General features: G+C 35.3%; 2 protein-coding genes across 2 annotated transcripts; both read right to left on the reverse strand.

The window, feature by feature from the left end:
- Positions 1-10,663: 10,663 nt before the first annotated feature.
- On the reverse strand, positions 10,664-15,292 carry LOC132111413 (4-galactosyl-N-acetylglucosaminide 3-alpha-L-fucosyltransferase 9-like). The gene is made up of 3 exons (XM_059518680.1): positions 14,895-15,292; positions 12,522-12,616; positions 10,664-12,067 (listed from the first exon to the last, which is right to left on the reverse strand). The coding sequence occupies exon 3, from the start codon at positions 12,057-12,059 to the stop codon at positions 10,980-10,982; it is 1,080 nt and encodes a 359-aa protein (XP_059374663.1). The 5' UTR covers positions 12,060-12,067; positions 12,522-12,616; positions 14,895-15,292; the 3' UTR covers positions 10,664-10,979.
- Positions 15,293-15,616: 324 nt separating this feature from the next.
- LOC132111414 (glycoprotein endo-alpha-1,2-mannosidase-like) lies at positions 15,617-19,613 on the reverse strand. The gene is made up of 5 exons (XM_059518681.1): positions 19,535-19,613; positions 18,226-18,844; positions 18,043-18,152; positions 17,877-17,953; positions 15,617-16,961 (listed from the first exon to the last, which is right to left on the reverse strand). Exons 2-5 carry the CDS (start codon positions 18,725-18,727, stop codon positions 16,325-16,327), a joined length of 1,326 nt encoding a protein of 441 aa, XP_059374664.1. The 5' UTR covers positions 18,728-18,844; positions 19,535-19,613; the 3' UTR covers positions 15,617-16,324.
- Positions 19,614-20,603: the final 990 nt, after the last annotated feature.

Genomic DNA, 20,603 nt, shown 5'->3' on the forward strand with positions numbered 1-20,603 from the left:
AACAAGCTAAAATGATGGTCTCTGCAAACAAAGTCCCTTCCGTTGGATCCTAAACCCCCTTTAAGGTATCAAGAGAACGGATTGTGATAGTGAGTAAAACTCACCTTCAGTGGCTCAGTGGGCTTCTAAAAGGGCTGCAGGGTGAGATGGCCAGTGATTGAGGGGTTGCATTAAAACAAGCCTCTATAAATACGATTGCTCTTATTAGAAATCCCTGGGGAGAACGGCCCAGTTGCTGATCTCTGCACCTTTTATGGGAGTCCAATCACAACGCATGCCTTATGGTCAAGATATGTGAATGGTGCCACTGAAATGTTATTCATTTGTGCACTCTTAAATCAGTGTTTTGACTTTTGACAAGTACTATTTCATGACATGTTATTCCTATAAGAGTTACAGAAATCAGCATTTTAGCTTAATTTATTTGTGTCAAATGAATCTTCAAATGAAAAACATTATCTTCATAGTTACAATACTTCATGTCTCGCGTATCAGTGAAATTAGCGATTGCTCTGTCCTCGGATACCGGATATCTTACTGTATCCACATCTGAGCCCTCAAGCAACTGCTGAAGGCTTAGAGAGAGTTGAAAGCAAATGTTGCAGAGGATGCCAAGCTTCTCTGCAACCACTAAAATTGCCTTGGGTTGACTGGTTTACAAGAACTATGCAGCAATTACCACAGCTAAACAGGTTTCACACAGGGGGGCTCTTAAGTAAATGTAAGAGTTGATTCTTGACATTTACATTTAAGGGATATACCCAGATAACAGTGCTGTGACAGACATGTAATGTTCTCTTGATGTTTGCATAACCAAATAAATAAATAAATAAATGAACATTAAAACTGGATGTTTTGAATGCTCAGAGAAAATTCACATATAACTTTTTCAAAACTAAATGTTCTACCACTAAAACAATAGCACAAAAAAAAATTATTTATACATTGTTCATTTTTTTTCTTAAACGTTTCAGTTGGATGTTAATCTAAAAAAAAAAATTTTTTATGTTACTAGTTTCAGAACATTCAGTGGACATTTAAAAAGTAACATTTCCATAATGTAATTTTATCACTTCTGATTCCATCATTGAAGTCGACTGATTTTTGAATAGGATTTTGGTTAAAAGCCTAAAAAAATATTTTCATGTTTAATTCTACAACATAAAATACATTAATTAGTGTGTCTTGGAAAAGGAGGTTGCTAACAAGTAACTAAATGGGACTACAGAGGTTATTGGGGACAGTAAACATTATCATACCAAACAGGAAAACTCATCTACTCACTAGTCCCCTCTCGCAAACTATTCTAACTATATATATATATATTTTTAAATAAAGACTGAAAGAGCTGTCATTGGAAGCTTGAAGGTGGTGACGTTGAAGTTATGTGACCATAGGCATCTTCATTTGTAAAGATTATCAAGATGAACAAAATGTGTAAGAGTCCAACTTTTGTTGGTCAACTTATTTTTAACATTAATCAAAAAGCCAATTAAAAAACCCTCATCACTGCAGCAATCTATATATCTGTATGTATATTCAGACATTCAGGCTGTAAAACTTTTTTTGTTCTTAATGAAATGTAAGAATTTAAGACCTAATGTATAATTTCAAAATTCAAACTTATTAAGAATTTTCAGACGTTAGCTTTTTTTTCTTTTTTCTGTTTCTGTGATGCTTTTGCAAAGTTTGCAGTAATTTAATATATACAGTACATTAATATATAGATTATATATACAGTACAGAACTGTTTCATTTGCAGTATTTTGTACTTGACATTTGAGCTGCATCCAACTTATTAAAAATGAGTCTCTGAATTGGTAGTCATATCATTTATCAAGAGGATGAGAGAAATGATGTCGGTGCAAAAATAGCTCAGAAGATCAGCAGTTAAAGAACTTAATCCATCATGCATGTGCATAGGGAGGTCAGTCTACTAGAGAAAGTAGTGATAAATGCTACATGAATGAAGGGAAAAAACACATTCATTGCTTGGCAGTAATAACAGTAATAACAGTCCGTTCATATGATTCTTCTTTGCAAAATTGTCTTGTAAAGTGAAGTGTCCTGGATGCCAAAAGTGACAGTTTGGAGAACATCATGCCAAAATTACATATGCCACAATTACATAACTCTTGACAGCAGTATTTCGAGTCTCATTATCTGTCCTAAGCATTCATGTCTGTCTTTTTGTTCTCTTTAACAGGTGTCAGCATGACTTGCTAGATGTTTGATTTGATGAACATCCATCACCAGGGGTTTTTAGCTCAGAGCATGGCTGTTGCAACCACTAGATTAATCTCCAACTGTGCAGCTAGCAGCTCATCTCAGAACAAACAAACATGCACAGACTTTCGGTTGCTAGGCATCCCAGAGCATGCTGCACGTTTGAATGAAACTAGTGAGTCCAGAGTAAAATGTGTCTATATTTATGTATTTGTGTGATTGAAGAGATTAAGAAGGGAAGTGAGAGGAAGTGTTGGAAAAGAAAAATATCTTTAAACTGAAATATGAATAGATGGAGTCTTTTAAATAAAGGAATCGGAATTATGAAGTAGCTAATATTTCTGGACTTTTTCCCATTTTGTTGAAGTGGAGGAATGGCAGAAAATGATGGAGACGTGTGGCCAGAAATATATTTTACACATGTACCTGAATGCAGGCATTTTTAGTTTTGATTGATGTGTGAGTGGATCTCAAAATATATATCAGAATGCAATTCTAATACAATGTATTCTACTTCTACAGTCAGTTTACTCTTCCAGATCAACTTCTTTCATGGTGGAGCAATTATTAATCCAATAACCAGAAACTCATCAACACTTTTATTCCTAGCTACCAAAATTTTGGCATCTTTGATTTAATAGCAGAGATATTTGAAATTAATTCTACTGCCCCCTTACTGAGGTTTTTTACCGCCACAGTAATGCAGTAACACAGGTGGCAGTGTTATTTAACATTTATTAATATACTGCATTAGCTTTTATTTATATTTTTCATTTTAATTTTAGTTTACATTTTTAAGCTATTTTGTTATGTCCTTTCTGTCATTAGTATTTTTTCTGTTTAGCTTTGATTTAATTATTTTTAGTTTAGTTTTACTTTTTAATTAGTACTTCAACTTACTCTTATTTATTTTGCCAAGTCAACATTTCTATATTTTCATTTCAGGTTTTTATATAATATTTTGTTCCAGGATTTATCTCATAGTCATCTAATGTTTCAAGTTTTCTATCTGATATTTCTGTTTTATTTAATTTTATTTCAGCTTTATTTCAATTACCAACAACAGTTTTAGTTAACAATAACAACCATGACAGCTGGGTCCACAAATCTGAGACTACATTGAAAATCTGATATTAAAAATCAAATAAAATAAATAAATAAATAAAAAATGTAAGATGAAGGAAAATTTTCTTTGATGTTCTTTGAAAATCTTTTTCAGGTTGTTATGATCATAATTTCTAATGGAAACATTAATATTAAATGAGAAAATGCTACATTCAAGCATCTCCTCAAGTGGTCTCAAAAGAACAGTGCATTTCAATGCTTTGGCCAAATATTCATGCCTGCAGTTGTGTCTCTGGCCTTAGTGTGTCTAGAGCACATGTGCTAACTTTAACAAATGTTTTTTCCCCCTTTTACAAATAGCAGAAACAATAACCACATCTTACAATCATACATACTATCAGTCTATTTAATCTGTTGTGACACATGTGCTGTAAAATCTGCTGATCTGACACTGATTATGAGATTGCATTTCTTCGGCTACATCATTCTCACACATTCTACTCAGGACTAAGATGCTTAATAAAGTGTTGAAAGCATAAGTGAAGTCATTGTGTTGAGATCAGGTGGCCTTCACAGTAATAAGTGTTCTCACACCATTCAGTTTCTCTGAGTTGACGATTGCCTGTCACAGCTGCCCCGAGCAGGCGAGGATCAGCAGTACTCTCAGTTGGAAATAAGATAGGCTTGGTGGACAAAGAGACAAAGAGGCAAAATCCATACCCTATGATCTTGCAGAACTGTACACCCCTTCAGGGATCCTGAGGCGCTTTATTGGCAATGCCCAGGCAGGAATGGCGAGACAAGGTGACAGGAAATGTCATAAAAGCTGGTTTAACCCATCCAAAGTCTTTATGATATTCTGGTCTCTAGTTTTAAGCCAGGATTTTGGCTGTTTTATAAGATTTCATTTGTATCATTTGCTTATTTTCAGCTGAATTGTTATATTTAACTAAAACCATTAAAAAAAAATTGTAACTTGAAAGAAAACTTTAACTGAAATAAAATATAAAACAACTTATTTTATTTCAACTTGCTGCCAAGACATAATTTCTCATTTTCATTTAGTTTAACTTGTGTACTAAAATAACTTAAATGGATACTCCACCCCAAAATTAAAATGTTGTCATTAATCACTTACCCCCATGCCATTCCAAACCCGTAAAAGCTTTGTTCGTCTTCGGAACACAATTTAAGATATATTGGATGAAACCGGGAGGCTTGTGACTGTCCTATAGACTGCCAAGAAAGTATGAAAGTATCTTAATCTCTGTCCTATATGGATTTACACACTGATTATATTCTTGTCCTCTAAGCCCACAAAACACACACACAAACATACACAAACAAAAACATACATTCCCTCATCAACATAATACTGAAATATATAGTAACCCAATGAACTTTACCACCTTATTTGGCCTAAGGACTGAACAACTGTTAGTCCTATTGTTTTGAGGAACAGGATAAGACTGCATCACCTTAGTGGGTTCAGAAGGATAACTGTAAATGCCAGAGTATCAACACAGAGAGGTCACAACAACAGCGAGGGATTTGATGGCCTGCACACCAAACTGCCCCTTTGGTGTCATCATTCAGCATACAGTAGATTTGGTGGGCTATTTTTAACAGCCTGAGACATGTTGCTGAAAAAGCAAGTTGCTGTTTGACTAATAGTGGTGCAATTCTATAGGCTTGCAGCTGTGTTTTACATGCATGTGTTTTCAAACCTATTTGCTGTTAATTTATTTCAGTGGAACACAAAAATATAATTTTTAAAGTTTAAGTTAAGTCTTTTTTTTTTCAGTGCACTTATGCAAAACATTTGCATGATTTGTAGCAAGGTATTAGTTCAGTAAAACGCGATAAACAGCTCAAAGACTTGCAGAAGCAACCTAAAATGGCATGGTTGCTACAACAAATGTGTTTTTCTTTCACGGTTAGTTTTGTTGTAGTTTATGGTAAGGTTTCATAAAAATGAAATAACATTTTAAAACGTGATAGAGCATTAATCTTTTAGCATCACTTGCTAAACATTTTATTTACAAACTTCAGCAAGAAGTACAATAACTAGCATTATAAAACAGTGCCGGATTTGAAGTGTATGTGTTTTAAATGTATGTTTTGAAGTGTATGTGTTTGCAATCCCTGGATATTTAATTTTGAGAGTCTAATCATTTTGCAGAAATGTCACTACAGGCATGTTTTCCCAATGAGCCTGGGTTGGATTTCTGAAGTCTGAAGACATTGTGTAATGTTTAATGTTTAAAAAACAAATCTGGAATTTATTAATATTTAATAGTTAAATGTATTTATTTTTAATTGCACTGATTTCAAAGCCAGAGAATAATACATTTGGCTGTATGGCTTCAGACGACTTGGTAGCAGTTTTACAAGTAATATGTACTACATTTGTGGTATATATATATATATATATATATATATATATATATATATATATATATATATATATATATATATATATATATATATATATATATATATATATATATATATATATGTGTGTGTGTGTGTGTGTGTGTGTGTGTGTGTGTGTGATTTATTTTTTGCTAGCTTCATCACAAAACTATTTGGGTTCAAATTATGGCCAAATGTAACATTGTGGATAAACTTAACAATTATTTTAATATATGGGTGAGTAAATAATTTGTTGTTGAATTATTCCAACTTTTTTTTACACTTTTTCAAGATGGGAAGCGAAATGTTCTGTGAATGTAATTTAATTTTCATCTCTTTATTTTACTAACAGACATCTAAATTTGGCAAATAACAATGTTTTGGTAATTAACATTGCAATGAACAGTTCTATACACCTTCGAGTTCCACAGCACAATAGGGCTCTTAGTCAGACACTGCTAACACACTCATACTGAAAAAAACTGTTTTAAAGGGTACCAAGAACTCACAGCCAGCATTTTGTGCACAGGAAATAAAGATCAGTTTAAGAGAGAGAGAGACCACAAATCAATACAAGTCAGTAATTAATGGTCAGTGAGTAAATAAGCGGTCGCTGATTCACTTTGTACAGCAAGATGAAACAATAAACAGTTCATTCTTTTTTTTCACAGTTCCCAATTTTTAGTCACAATACGTATTTGTACTGTCATCAGTTCAATATATCACACTTGAGAGAAAGTTTTAGCTTTTAGGTTTTCCAGTCCAGTATTCAAAAGGCTAGTTCCTAATCCCAAAAACGATACGGATGTTCACTGTGTAAACTGCTTTAGAGACAGAAAATGTCCTCTGCATAACACTGCCATCTTTGTCTTCAGCAGGAGACTTTTCTTCCTTGGTGCAAAAGCTCAGAAAGGGCTTATTTTGTCTGTCTCATTTCAGCGCTTCATCCTCGTGGCATTCGCTACAGGTTTGAGATTGTCCAACAATACTGCTATTTACAATGCCTAAAGAGCATTCCCGGCCAACCGATTATCTTTGACAAACACTGATCTGAGATGTGTAGAGGAGCTTGTGTTACTATACGTCATCCCGATTTTCCTCAAAGCTCATATAAAGAAACTCTGGCTTTTTGCACACATTTGAGTAATATACAGATGGACATTGTTAAAATAGCACTTCACAATAACACATTTGAAAGACACTGGAACTCAACAAGAACAATAATCCACAATCATGTGTGCTTCAGACATCAAAACAACGAGAATATACATGTGACTCAAGACTCGTGAGTGCCTGAGCCTGGAAATGATTGATAATCCTTATAAACCAAATGTGTACAAATATCATCAATTAAAGTGTGCTTTACCATATAGTGCAAAAATCATTTTCTAAATCGCTTTTGCCTTGGTTTCCAGTAAAAATATGTAAACATCCTTAAAAATGATATTTGCTTGAAGAACAAAATATTGAATGATAAGAGAACATATGTATATATAATCATTTAGAAATGCATTTCAGTAGTTCAAACAGTAGAGCATAGTGCTTGCAACACCAAGGACAGGGGTTCGATTCCCAGGATAAACTGTATACCTTAAATGCAAATGCATAAATATATAATATGACCTATTATTATAATTTATATTAATTATTTTAATTATTAGCTAAATGTAATGCTTAAAATTAGCAAAAATATATTTTGGCACATTGTTTTGTCTTTACTTAGATAGTTCACCCAAATATGACCGTTATACATAAACTTCTCAAAATCATGTTTGATTTATACTTAAAACATAAAAAAAAGAAAACAAAAGGAAAAATATTGTCTTACACAATATTTCTTCTCAGGTAAAAATTAAATAAATATCTTTAAGGATGTTCAGATTTTTTTATTGGAGATGAGACAAATCATTAAGAACATGATTGTTTTTTGCAGTTCCAGTGTCAGCAGCTTAGTATTCGATCCACAGCTGAAAATGTTATCATTGATCAATAATGGAGCTCTTCAACCTCATCTAATATTAGACTGACTACATGTATGTGAGCACATCTAAAACAGTCCTTCACCATTAAATGAAAGCCGATCTGATAAATGGGATGACCTGAATCCCAAAGATAAAAGATCAGTAGCATCACTTTTGAGAAAGAAAACTTTGACTGCAAACAAATCTTCTAAGCTTCCACCTGAAGCAACTTCAGAATTAGAAAAGCTAGTCATTATGCTTCTCACATTATGATTTCATACACATCTCGTACACCCAAGCATGTCGAAACATTTGGCAACATTTGGAAAAAAGTCCTTTGCATTCCTGTGAATATGGCACCTCCCACAGATGACTGTATGTATACTGGCCTCCTGCTATTGATAAACAAAAGTGACATTTAGAAGACAGAACTTCACAGTACACATTGATACTTCACAGTATCACATATCCAAGCCATGTAAGCTACTTAACAGTGATATTATCAGCAGTTATTCAGTATAAAACATTATCAGCAATGACACACTTCTGGCATGTTTGTTGTTTTTCAGTGGCAAATGCATGTTGGTTACTGGAATGGTAAAATATGAATTTGCAAAACAACTTCCAAAACCATGGAAAATGAAAGGCAGGTTGTCTCAAAATACATACACATTACATTTACAGTACATTGAAATTTTGCACAACATAAGATCTGTAAACACTGCATAGATGCACTAATGTTTTCACAATAACCAATGATATAAATAAAGCATAAAAATCTCAGTTTCAGAAAGTGCTTGGTTCTCATTAAATAAACTGATTTCCTGTATAATGTGCAGTTAGGTGCATGAAAACAGCAAAACTGAATTCCCTCTCTAGGGAACTTGCGCTGCGTCCTCTAGCTCTGAACTATCTCTGCTCTTCATAGCTCTGCACTATGGGGACTGCCACCGTGCCTGAAACACGTGTCAAACAATTCCAATCCCATTGGCCCACATTGACCGTGACGTCACAGGCCGAATATGTCACCGACTTTTGTTGTCTTCAGGAGCCATTTGTTTGACAGTGAGTGTGAAGGCATAATGGAGAAAACCAAGGCAGGTTTCTGAGGTTTCTGACACCCGAGGACACACAATCTAAGCATGCTGTGTCTTCGTGAGGAGCACATGCATTCAGTGCTTGATGTTACGAGGCATGCTACTAAGAGGCTTCATTTAGTCTGAACATGCGAAAGGCAGAAGCCTGTGGCAGATTGGACGAGTGCTTTCTGGCTAGTCATAACCTACCCTCCCTAGGAGACTCCCCTTTCTTTCCAACCTCCACACGGAGTTAGTGAGATCACGGGACAGGCCATATTCAGCTCAGCTGCATCTTTTTCAGCATGTGGATTACACTAATATTGAGGGTGCGGGTGAGCATGAAAATGTGAAGATGCCCCCTGGAGATGCTAGTGAGCTATCTCTCCCAGGGTGAGTCATCATCTTTAAAGACTCCTGCTCTGCCATCCAGCCCGCTTCAGACCAACTCACGTCTGAACTGCAAGGTGTATGTGGCGGCAGGTCAAGCTGGTGGAGCTTTGTATACAATGGCTTTGTTAAAAGCTTATCAAGCTGACTTGCTTAGATATCTAGATGAGTGCAAGGTTTTATCCCTGAGGCAGTCAAGGAACTGTGCCGCACCACAGACTTGCAGTGCAATGGCAGCAATTGTGGCTACAGAGAGGCATTTGTGGTTAATGGGATGTCCCTCCTGTTTGGCTGGGTTCTCCATTTTCTGAGTTATGTTAGTAGCCCCAGGCATCAGTGGCTTGCCCCCTTTCTGAGGGAAGTTTTGATGTATGTCTGTTGCTTCCCTTGGTGCTATCTCACCAGGTGAACAGGCATGCACATGGCATTGGATTGGGTCCGTTACACCATGGTGAGGACATAGTGTGATTTCCCTAGAAGGGCATCTATGCATATAACCATGGCTCCTCGAGATGGATCAAGATGCTGGGTGCCCTCACCATGCCTAAATTGACTTAAGACTAAATTGATGATGCATTCAGCAGGTGCCCTCTTATACTCCCGGACACCTGCCTGTGACATCATGGGCTACATGGGCCAATGGGGTTGGAGTTGATTCACATGTGCTTCAGACACTGGTCTTGCTGGCAGCAGTCCCCATAGTCTCTGCTAAAGGACGCAGCGTCTCGTTCTCTCTCTGGGAACCACTGTTACATGTGTAACCCAAGACGTTTTAAAGCAATATTTCACACAAAGATTCTGTCATCATTTAGTCATCCTTGTCTTGTTTCAAATCTATATGGTTTATTTTTTCTGCAGAACACAAATTAAATTACTTTTGTGTGTTATTTTGGACCCCATTAACTTTCACTGTGTTGGAAAAAAACTATGGAAGCCCATTTTTTCAAACTCATAAATTCTAACAGTTTTCTTTACAAGTTTACATCTCTCTCTTCTTCGTTTATACACTATCTCACAATTCAGACTTTGTTTCTCAGAATTCTGAGTTTATGTATCCCTGAAGAATGAAAAATAAAATAGTTGTGACTTTTTATCTCTCAGTTCTGACCTTTCTCTTGCAATTACATTATATATCTCATAATTCTGACTTTTCTTAGAACTATGAGATAAAAAGTCAAAATTCAAAAAATTTTTATGGCGGAAACAGGATTCCATAAAAAAAATAAATAAATAAATAAAAAACTCTCCAAAATATCTTGTTTTATGTTCCTCAAAATAATTACAAGTCTTACAGGTTTGGAATGACATGAGGCTGTGTAAATGATTTTTGGGTGAGCTGTCCCTTCAAATGCAAATTGTATATTTTGGTCAAAATCATCTTTCCCAATAAATATATACTTAATAAACTCTAAAATGCATGATTTGCATCTAAAATATAATTTAAAAAATATCTTTGTGTGTGTGTGTGTGTGTGTGTGTGTGTGTGTGTGTGTGTGTGTGTGTGTGTGTGTGTTCCACAGAAGAAAAAAAGGTCATACAAGATTGGAATGAAAAGTACGTATGTAAATGACAGAATTTCTGTTTTTGGGTGAAATAACGCTTTTTGTGCATTTTGGTCAAAATCAGCTTTCCAAATAAATACAAACTTATTAAACTATAAAATGCATCATTTGCATCCAGATTAATAAACACATGAAACCAAACACAAAATAAATGTAAATCTACTTTTTTTTACATTTTACAAAAATAAAAGTCTGTAAGTGCTCACAACTAACCCTCATGAAGTTACATGAAGCTCTTATTGTCAAGCAACTTTCATTAAGCTGGTCCAGTGTTTCAGTGTGGATTAACCCCAGTACCATTTGTCAAGATTGTTAATTGATTTGTACTCATTGTGCCTTGTAATGTAATCGCAAGCCAGACACGTGTGTTCAGCCCAGAAGTATGCCTTTTTCACCTTAAAGTGTTTACGCCAGTCAAAGTACTTCAGGTAAAGCTCCTCATTTTTGTCAAGGAACAGGAGGTAATCAGCCAGCTCCTTTGGAGATGGGAAGTCATCAATGTGGATGAAAGCATTTCCCTGCACAAAGTTCTGATAGTTCTCCCTTGGTGGTCCAAGCACAACGGGTACAGTGCCAATGGAAAGTGGGTTGTACAATTTCTCAGTGATATAGTCTTTGTGAATTGAGTTCTCGAATGCCAAATAGAATTTACAACTTGCAATTGTAGGGAAATAGTCCTGGTCGGAAATGTACTCACCAAATGCTTGTCCATATGCATGAACTTCGATGTGCTTGTAGAGTTCATTGTAGTATTTCACTCTGACGTGGTCTGGGTTCCAATTGCTGACGATCCAACAAATCAGCTTGTTCTTGCTTGGTGGCACGAAGTCCTCCTGTCCTTGGGCTGTGACAATCGATCCATAAGGCACTTCTATATCAGCATCCCGCCGATAGTTTAGAGTCAAATTAAACAAGTTTTCAATTCCAGGTAACTGAGATGAATGCGAAGGTGATTCGAAGTTCATCCAAATCCATCTCTGCAACGTGGGCCGATATGTTGGTGGCATGTTGGACAGGTCGCTGGTGATGTCCCTGTGATGTATGACCACGGCGTCAGATTTGTTGTAAAGGTTTCGGTCGGCAGTGATGAAGCAGCCATCAATATTGAACAAAGAGCTACAGACGTTCAGGTCATACGTTTCACCGAAAGGCCAAAGCCAAACCAGGATGGTGGTCTGGTTCTGTACACTTCTGGTGGAAAGGAGGCTCTTCACTCGGGCTGTGGACGTTTCTGACTCGACCGGGCCTGACAACCAGCTCGTAGATGGTTTGATGTACATTAAAAACAAAGTCACAAAGCATCCTAATAAAAAGATACCAAGCAGGAGGGGTCGTAGGATTCTGTAAGTTGGTGCCGATGGCATACTCTGGCCTTTAAAGAGGAAGTAGATGAAGATCAAAAGGCAAAAAAGGGTCATTATATGAAACAGCTCCTTATAGACCTTATAGACCTGCCTATATAAGTCAATGCACTATTTAATTTTTGACAGGTATGAAAACAAGGCTGTAAGTGATAGAAGTACAGTGCATTCAATCTATTGTACTATTGTTTAACAACAAATCGAAACGTCTTTCTGTAAAATGTTCAGTAGACAAAATCTCCATAAAACAGTTGTGAGTTGAGACTGGGAAAATTACTTGATGCGCGTGTCATTTGAAATATATATGTTAAGGTGTCTCATCCATCAGATGATTATATGTGTCACATCATTATTTAGAGAGGAAAAAAAATATGATTTATATATTTAACATGACTAATTAATCAACTAATCACAAGCACGATGAATACCAATTTAAATGCAAAGAAAATAATCTTAAAAATTCACCTGACAGATTTGCTGATATTCAGAAGGTAAAATGATTGTATGTTCCAAGTTCTTCTTTTTATTACCAGAAGACTGTCAGTCTTAAAATCAGAGGTCTTCTCATGAGGGGAAAAAGACAGAAAATAGATTGCATCACTGTACAATCAATATCAACTATCAGATGTCAAGCATTTTAATGTATAAAGCTGCAGACTGACTATAAAACTGAATATCAATATCTATCACTTTGTGTAGAAAGGGTGTAAACAAACATTTTAGACTGGGGCATACAAATGTGAAAGTTTAAGATTTTGTCATTGAAAAACTCCATATTGTTTGACCACTGTTCAGAATATTTAGGGAGATGCACCTCCCTCATCGTCTGGTGGTCCTGGGCCTGTTGTGGGATTGCATACTCAAAAATAATTCTGGATTATTACAAGGACAATTAGACAATCAGTTATACATATGGAAACACTGCCATCTTTAGGATGTCAACAGATTATAGAATCAAAAGGCCTATATTTACACCAAATTTTCACCTTGACAAGATGTTAAAATGAGCTTACAGTTTAAGGATCTTGAAACACTAGATTTTGTTTTCAGAATACATTACCAGAACAGAATCCAAAATCTTTTTACTTTCCTTCCTTTTTCTTTTTTTTTTAATGAAAACCATGGGACTACTATAATTCAATACATTTCCCAGTCTTTCTTAAAACCACACTGCACATTACATCCAAATTCTTCAAAAGTGAACCAATGACTTCAAGAGGCTTAAAAAAACATTATTATCAAAACATACCACTAAAAATTAAAATAAACATTCAATTCACTTCAATGGACTGAATCAACAGCTCAATTTACAGTACAGTTTCACATCTGCTAATGAAAAAAAATCATCAACCTGTTCTGTTTAATAAATGTGCTAATAGAAATCAATTAACAACCAATGAGTCACATTTCTTTCTATTAACTTTCACAGCAACCCTTCACAATAAGGTTCCATTTGTTAACATTAGTTACAATAATAGATTCTATAACAAATGTATTGCTCATTGTTAGGTAATATCAGGTGACACATTAAATAATGTTAATGTTACCTCATTGCAATTTGTTACCACTTTTAAATTGTACATGTATGTGGACTAAAATAGGCAACATGACAATAAAATGATTTGTGATATTTCCTGTGAGAAATATTCCATCTAACACACCTGTTACTCATTCATCTCATATTCATAATGCATTTCAGCAGTGGGGTTTTACACACACTACACAACACTGTTGGCTGAGAAATGATCTTTTTTTAATCTCTGCAGTGTCCATTCGCTATTAATCCAAGTGTGGACACATGGAAGAGCTGTTTAAAAGGTTTATCAGTGAATTTGTGACTCAATCATCTCAGCAATCTCAGCATCACAGCAAAAGCTCTATGTAAGAGCGGACACAGACAGGGCTTCTGGGAAATATATCATACATATGCTAAATCAAACATTGCTCACATCCAGTACAAATATAATTATGCTCATGGATTATATATTTCTCAGAGTTCACAAACTTTGGGCAATAATCAGCTATTTAAAGGCCTGAGGGGAGGATCATTTAAGAGTTTGGCATTTCATATCTTGTTTCCTAATTGCTAACTGTATATATTTACATATTTTTGGCCACACATATGATGCATGATTTTATTAAAGTGAACAAAGATCATTGAGGTTGCATATTTGTGTCTCTCGGAGACACAAACGGTGACTATTCTTTGAGAAAGAAAGGCCTTATGTTTTAAATGTATTGTGATGTATTTGGGACACAGAGTTGCATGCTTGTAGTTGGCTCGGTGTTGACGTCTAATAAATAGAAGATGTGGATGAAGGACATGAAGATGAAAAGAAGAACCATTAAATATGAAGCATTTCTGTAGTTTATTTAGCTTTACCAATTCATGTCTGTCCCATCAGTGATATGGTGGTAAAATATTTAATGAACACACATCTAAAATCGTTCATATAAACAAAATGAACGTATAATACCGTGCAAGGTGTTATGTTTTCGCCAGTGATGCTGAAGGTCATCTTAAAACAGACTGTCACACACATCTGACACAAAATATGGCTATTCCTTAAATATGACACGTTTCCTATTTCCAACATCTCGACTGCTTTGTCTGTTTTAAGCAAAACCGCATTTTATCCAAAAAGGGCGCATGAAGCATCCCTTGAGAATGATCGTCCCTGCCATGTTTAGTTATTATAGCTCAAAAATCCCCAAAGAGATGAATGAAAAAATTGTTGTGCACGCAGTGCGTGATATTTAAAACCTGAAGTCGTGTCCTACAATATATGCAAAGCATACCTACAGGTAATATTCATATCGGTAAATCGGTTGTCTCACCTGTCCATCAGCAAACATCCTCGAGGGAAAGCCACATCATGCTCTTCTTTTATCTACATCCCACATACCTCGCATATCGGGATGGTGCTGAAAAATCTCCAATGATGGCAATATTCGGATAGGATGTAGGCTACCTGGACCCATAGCGTTCGCGTCAGTGCTTCACTGCATATTGCAATGTGTCCGCAGTGATGACAGACTCAAATCAGCGCGTGCAAGTCAAAATGTACGATCCTATGGGTCAGAAACGGAGAACGCGAGCAAGTGCATCGCTGGAAAGGACCCCACGTAACGCGGTGTGATGTGATGTATAATAATGTCCCCGTGCTGTCCATATGGATGTAATTATAGATTTAGATGTGTGTGCGTATATGGGCGTGCGTGCGTGTGTGTGTGCAGTTAATACATGCAAGAATGCAAAGATATGCATGGAAGGGGAAATTAAATTTGTAACTGCGTTACACTGGATTATGTATGTACTCGTGGATTATCCCTTTGTTTATTATTGCTGTTTGCATTCAGTGGCTTACAGCCTATGACAGTCAGATGTGTATAAATACATTTATAAATACATGCATGTTATGTATAGAAAAAAACGTGGTTTTAAAATGCATGCAAGTAAAACAAATGCCTACGATACAAAAATAACAAAATAAACCGTGGCCTACTTTTATATTCCATATTGCTGTTTGAATCCATTGCATTCCACAGAAAACTGTTAAATATATTGATGGAATATATGGATATTTTGAATGAAAATGCACAACACAGTGTTTTTTATTTTTAAAAAATTATTGTTCATTTAAAAACTTCCATTCATATAAGAAATAATCAATTTATTTCATTTTGATGCCAGGGAAACTGCCAGTTATGTTGGTCACACTTTATATTAGGTGGTTTTATTACTATGCACTTACATTAAAATTTAAAGCATGTGACACAGTGTGTTATTGTATTGTTCTGAGAAAGAAAGTTTATGAATGTCATGTGAATCTTTAAAGACTTTCCATAGGACAGTAGATTAAAATGCATATTTACAAACAAATGTAATCTATTTAAAACTCAATTTTAAGATAAGTACACAGTATATTATAACAATCATTTTTATTTCAGTTATTTGTTTTTTCTTTGTAATTATTTGTGAAATGTACTAGCAATTTCTGAGTGAAAATTGTTTTTTACATCATTTTTTCAGTGTAGTTAAAAACAGTATAATGTAGAACTAGGTTTTATTTACAATTTCAAGGTAGAATATCTCTGATTACGATTTAGTACTAATATTTAATCAGTCAAGTTATCATACACAGTTGTAAAAGGCATGTAAGTAAATCAAACTGCACACAACTCAAACAGAACAAAATAAAACAAACCATGGCCCTTGTAAGCACTTCTTTAAAGCAGTATTGCTCTTTAAAATAATTTACTTTTCTTTACTCCAGCCATTTCTTCTGCTCCTCACTGAATTTTCTAGCCCATTTTTGCGTTATCTCTAAATAAACTGTAGGTTTATGAGGAAGGTAGTCAAGATACACAGTTTTACCCCATGTCTTTGGAATGGCCTTTTCGATTTGCGTTCCTTCATGCCATTCATTGAATGAAGTTATAGAGATGATTTGTGGCCTTGCCTCCACAGCCACATTAAATGAGGTCTCATAGTACTTGCCATTAAGGCGGTTCCTTGTATTCTGGGAGTTCCAAGGTCTAATGTTAGTGTCGATATAACCTGGCCCTACACTTGGAATGAATACCAAGTCATTATAGTCACAGAAGGTTTTGATGGATCTCCAGTTGTGATGTGAGGAGCCATAAGTAAAGCCATTGGTGGCAAAATATGTGTAGAGTCCATCAAATCCAGCAGTCTGTATGTCCTTCTTATGGCTTTCTTCCACAAGAAGAGCAATGAAGATGCCATCATAAAGTGTGTTCCTGATTGTCGATATACCGTTTGGCTTTAGCAGCTGTGCCCAAACATCTGGAGTTTGTAAGTAGGAGTCATATATATAATACAGTGGAAGAAATTTGCCAGTGCTTGTTTTGTATCTATAAAAAGCAGGATGGTTTCCATACCTGTAAAATACAATAAACAATAATGCTATAAAACACCTCTGAGGAATGATTTTCTATATTTATTATTTAGATTACAATTGGAGTGAATGGGTGCAGTCAGAATGAGAGTTTAAAAACATCACACGAATTCACAAGTAATCCACATGACTCCAGTACATCGATTAATGTCCTGTGAAATATAGAGCTGCATGATTGAAATAAACAATTGCAAACACACAGACAAGCATTTGTGGTTAAAAATATATATACATTTTTAGAAAATTATAGTTTCGCTAGAAAAGACTTCATGTGGAGTTCTTTGAAGCTGCATTGAAAATACAATTTGGACATTCAACTCATTGGCCACCACTGAAGTCCATGGAGAAAAATCCTGGGATATTTTCCTCCAAAACCTTAATTTCTTTGCGACTGAGGAAAGAAAGACATGAAGATCTTGGATGACATCGGGGTGAGTAAATTATCATGAAATGTTTATTCTGGAAGTGAACTAATCCTTGATTGGTTTCTTACAAACACAAAACCTTTCACTTCACAAGATGTTAAATAATGAACTGGAGTCGTGTGGATTATTGTGATGTTTTTATCAGCTGTTTGAAATCTCATTCTGACGGCACCCATTCACTGCAAAGAATCCGTTGGTGAGCAAGTGATATAATGCTAAATCAGTTCTTATGAAGAAACAAATGCATCTACACAATGGATGGCGTGAGGTAAGTACATTTTCAGTACATTTTCATTTTTAGGTGAACTTCTCCTTTAATATTAACCTAGATTTATAAATGTTGTAGAAGTATTGTCAGTGTCAGCTGATACATGATAGTTTTAACTAATGTTAAGAAACTGAAAGTGTTATTTCTTATATGTATGTTTTCTAAGTATGAATAGATAGAGTTGAATGAAAAGCATCAAACATACCGCTCCACAATATATTTAATATTTTCATGCATATTTGCATCATCTCGCTCTTTGTATGGTTCAATGTGAAAAGCAACCTGTCAGGGACAATAAAAAAATAAATGCATGAGACACAAAAGCAAAGACTATGCATTTCAAACCTCCATCTGTATCTACTGTACACCACCTTCAATTGATATTTGTCAGCTGCATCCAGAACCAAAGGCAGCAAATTATCAATTTCTTCACCATTGTCGTCATTCATACTAGGTGGATACCATGAAACTGCTAGAACACCTAAAATAAAATAAAAAATATTCAGTAGATGGAGCAAATACAGTACAGGAAATGTTTCAAAGATGATTCTCACCAACATCAGCTGTTCTCAGCTGTCGCATGTGTTCCTCTAAAACTGATGGATCTCTGGAGCTGTATGGACCTAGTGCCGGGTAGAAATTGGCCCCGATGTCATCAGGAGGCTGGTGTCGTCCTGTCGGATAACCTGAGGCCACCTTGGGGTCCCAGTGTGGTAAGAGTGGATGATCCCAGTGAACATATTTTCCATCAAACTGCGGGTTCCCATACCACACATAGTAGAAAGTGTGCACATTGTAATTTGGCTCAGGAAAATCTTGCATTTTGTTCTCCATTCTATCAGCTTTCTCTGCTGGTATCATCTGTGCAGGTTTAGCAGACACAACAACGCTGTTATCTTGTTCCATTTGTCCCGGAGGTGGAATAAGTCTTAATGCAAGCTGACTGCCAAATTGATTATCCTCAGGGCTCAGAGACTTTAAGATGACTGTTATAATAAACACGGCCAAGGCTAATGCGAAAAGTGCACAACATGATTTACGCCTAAAACGTGCCATTACCCTGGAGGATAGTTAAAGTCCATTCCACCGAAGATGTTCAGTCAATGGTGGAACAAATATGTTAATTGAAACCCTCAAGGTCCATTCTTCATCTCCAAGCTTCTACTAGAATAGCTGTAAAATAAATAAATAACTCACTAGATAAATTGATTTTATTTACGTGTATATATTATATATGATATATATTTTCATGTATTACAATTATTTGTTAATATAAATGAAATAAAAAATATACACGTTTAAATAAAACTCAGTCTGTGAAAAGACTCGTAGCCTACATTTAGTTGCACAACTTACTTTTACTACACTAATCATTAACTCTTAGCCTACGCTGCTTTTTATACTAAGTACACGTACAATAAGATAGAAGGGTAATTTTAACAGTTTTTTCTATCAACTTATAAGTCAATTCTACATCGATTTTAGCCAAAAGAATATTTGTGAAATTCACTGTATTCATTTAAATAGACAGTATTAGTATGTTGATATATATGTATGTTGAACATAACACTTAAATATATGACAAGTGCATGCATGTCATTGCATTTAAATGGCTACCTATCAAATGAAACGTATTAAAATAATCAACACGTGTTCCATTAAAAAATCAATAAATTGCTGTTACAAATAATTCATATTTTTAGAGCTAAAACGGGAACCAGTGAACATTGTTATTACAAAATCTCATAGAAAAGAGGCACATGGAACAGCTATTTAACACTGACACATGTATAACTGAGACTGAAATTAAACAATAACATAATTTTATACTTATTGCATTTTAAAAAATATGCAGCATCATACCTCTGTTGAGTTGTTTTATAAATATATGAATATATCTGACACTTTAAACTAACGCGGAAAGATCAGTGTCAGTCACCAGTATTTGCTTCTGTCTTGTTTATTCAGCAATTGTAGATATGAGCGAGCTTTACTGCACTCTACTGGACGGGAGATGAATTTACGAATTCTATTATGGCGAAGACTGTACTCATGAATAATAATTAGGTAGCGTTTACGTAGTGTTCGCCTCATTCATTGTTTGTTACAGTTTTCATCAGCTAATTTCACATTTGATTTCCTCTGCGGAGATTAATGTTTTCTTTGAGAGCAAAATAAATATGTGTGATATAAGTTCAGTTGCAGCTCACAATTGTCACATACAGAAAAATAAGTTACAAAAAATGCAAAATGCCTACAGCAATATATCGTTGTCGTTTTAGTCCTACAGAAGATGTGTTTCTTATTTTTATTCATTAAAATTAGTTTTTTTCTAATAGTCGCATGCGCAGCCATGAGAGGGCACTGTTTGAATTCAAATGAATGGGTTGCGAGGGAAGAGTCTGGCTACAGTAGGCACACAGTAGTGATGTGTTTGTGCAGTTTTCTGAATGCATCTTGAATATCGATATGTTCATAATCAGCATATACTTCAGGAACCTTTTCTTGTGAATTTCCACAAGACGGCATCAATAAAATTAAAAAGTAAAAATAAGTAAAAGTAAAAAGATGTAGTGCTGGGTCTGCACGTCTCAAAATAAAAGCCACAATACATTTTAGACAATTCCACTTTAAAATGTAGCTTATTGGATGTAGATTTAGACTACTATATACACTCCATTGTCAACACTGAGCTGCTTCAGAAGTGACAAACAATCCCTGGTGTCTGAAATGACTTCAGTTAATCAAACAAAGCTTGCAAGCAATCATTTCCAAAGTGCACTATGTACACACAATATGGCAGGTTCTAGTGATGCTTTAGTAGGACAGATGCAGAGCTGAGGGATTTTTCGCATCTTAAAGTCTCCATTTTCTGATAAATAAGACTTTGATGTCAGTGCCACCCTGTGCCTTTGAGAATCTTTCACAGTTA

The sequence above is a fragment of the Carassius carassius genome, chromosome 31, assembly GCF_963082965.1.
Source record: "Carassius carassius chromosome 31, fCarCar2.1, whole genome shotgun sequence".
Classification (NCBI taxonomy): Eukaryota; Metazoa; Chordata; class Actinopteri; order Cypriniformes; family Cyprinidae; genus Carassius; species Carassius carassius.

Excerpts from the sequence above, each read along its gene's own strand:
- LOC132111413 (XM_059518680.1), bottom strand. The coding sequence starts at position 12,059 with ATGCCATCGGCACCAACTTACAGAATCCTACGACCCCTCCTGCTTGGT.
- LOC132111414 (XM_059518681.1), bottom strand. The coding sequence starts at position 18,727 with ATGGCACGTTTTAGGCGTAAATCATGTTGTGCACTTTTCGCATTAGCC. Across the intron at positions 17,954-18,042 it reads CTGACAAATATCAATTGAAG|GTTGCTTTTCACATTGAACC; the intron begins GTGGTGTACAGT and ends TGTCCCTGACAG. Across the intron at positions 16,962-17,876 it reads ATTAAATATATTGTGGAGCG|GTATGGAAACCATCCTGCTT; the intron begins GTATGTTTGATG and ends TGTATTTTACAG.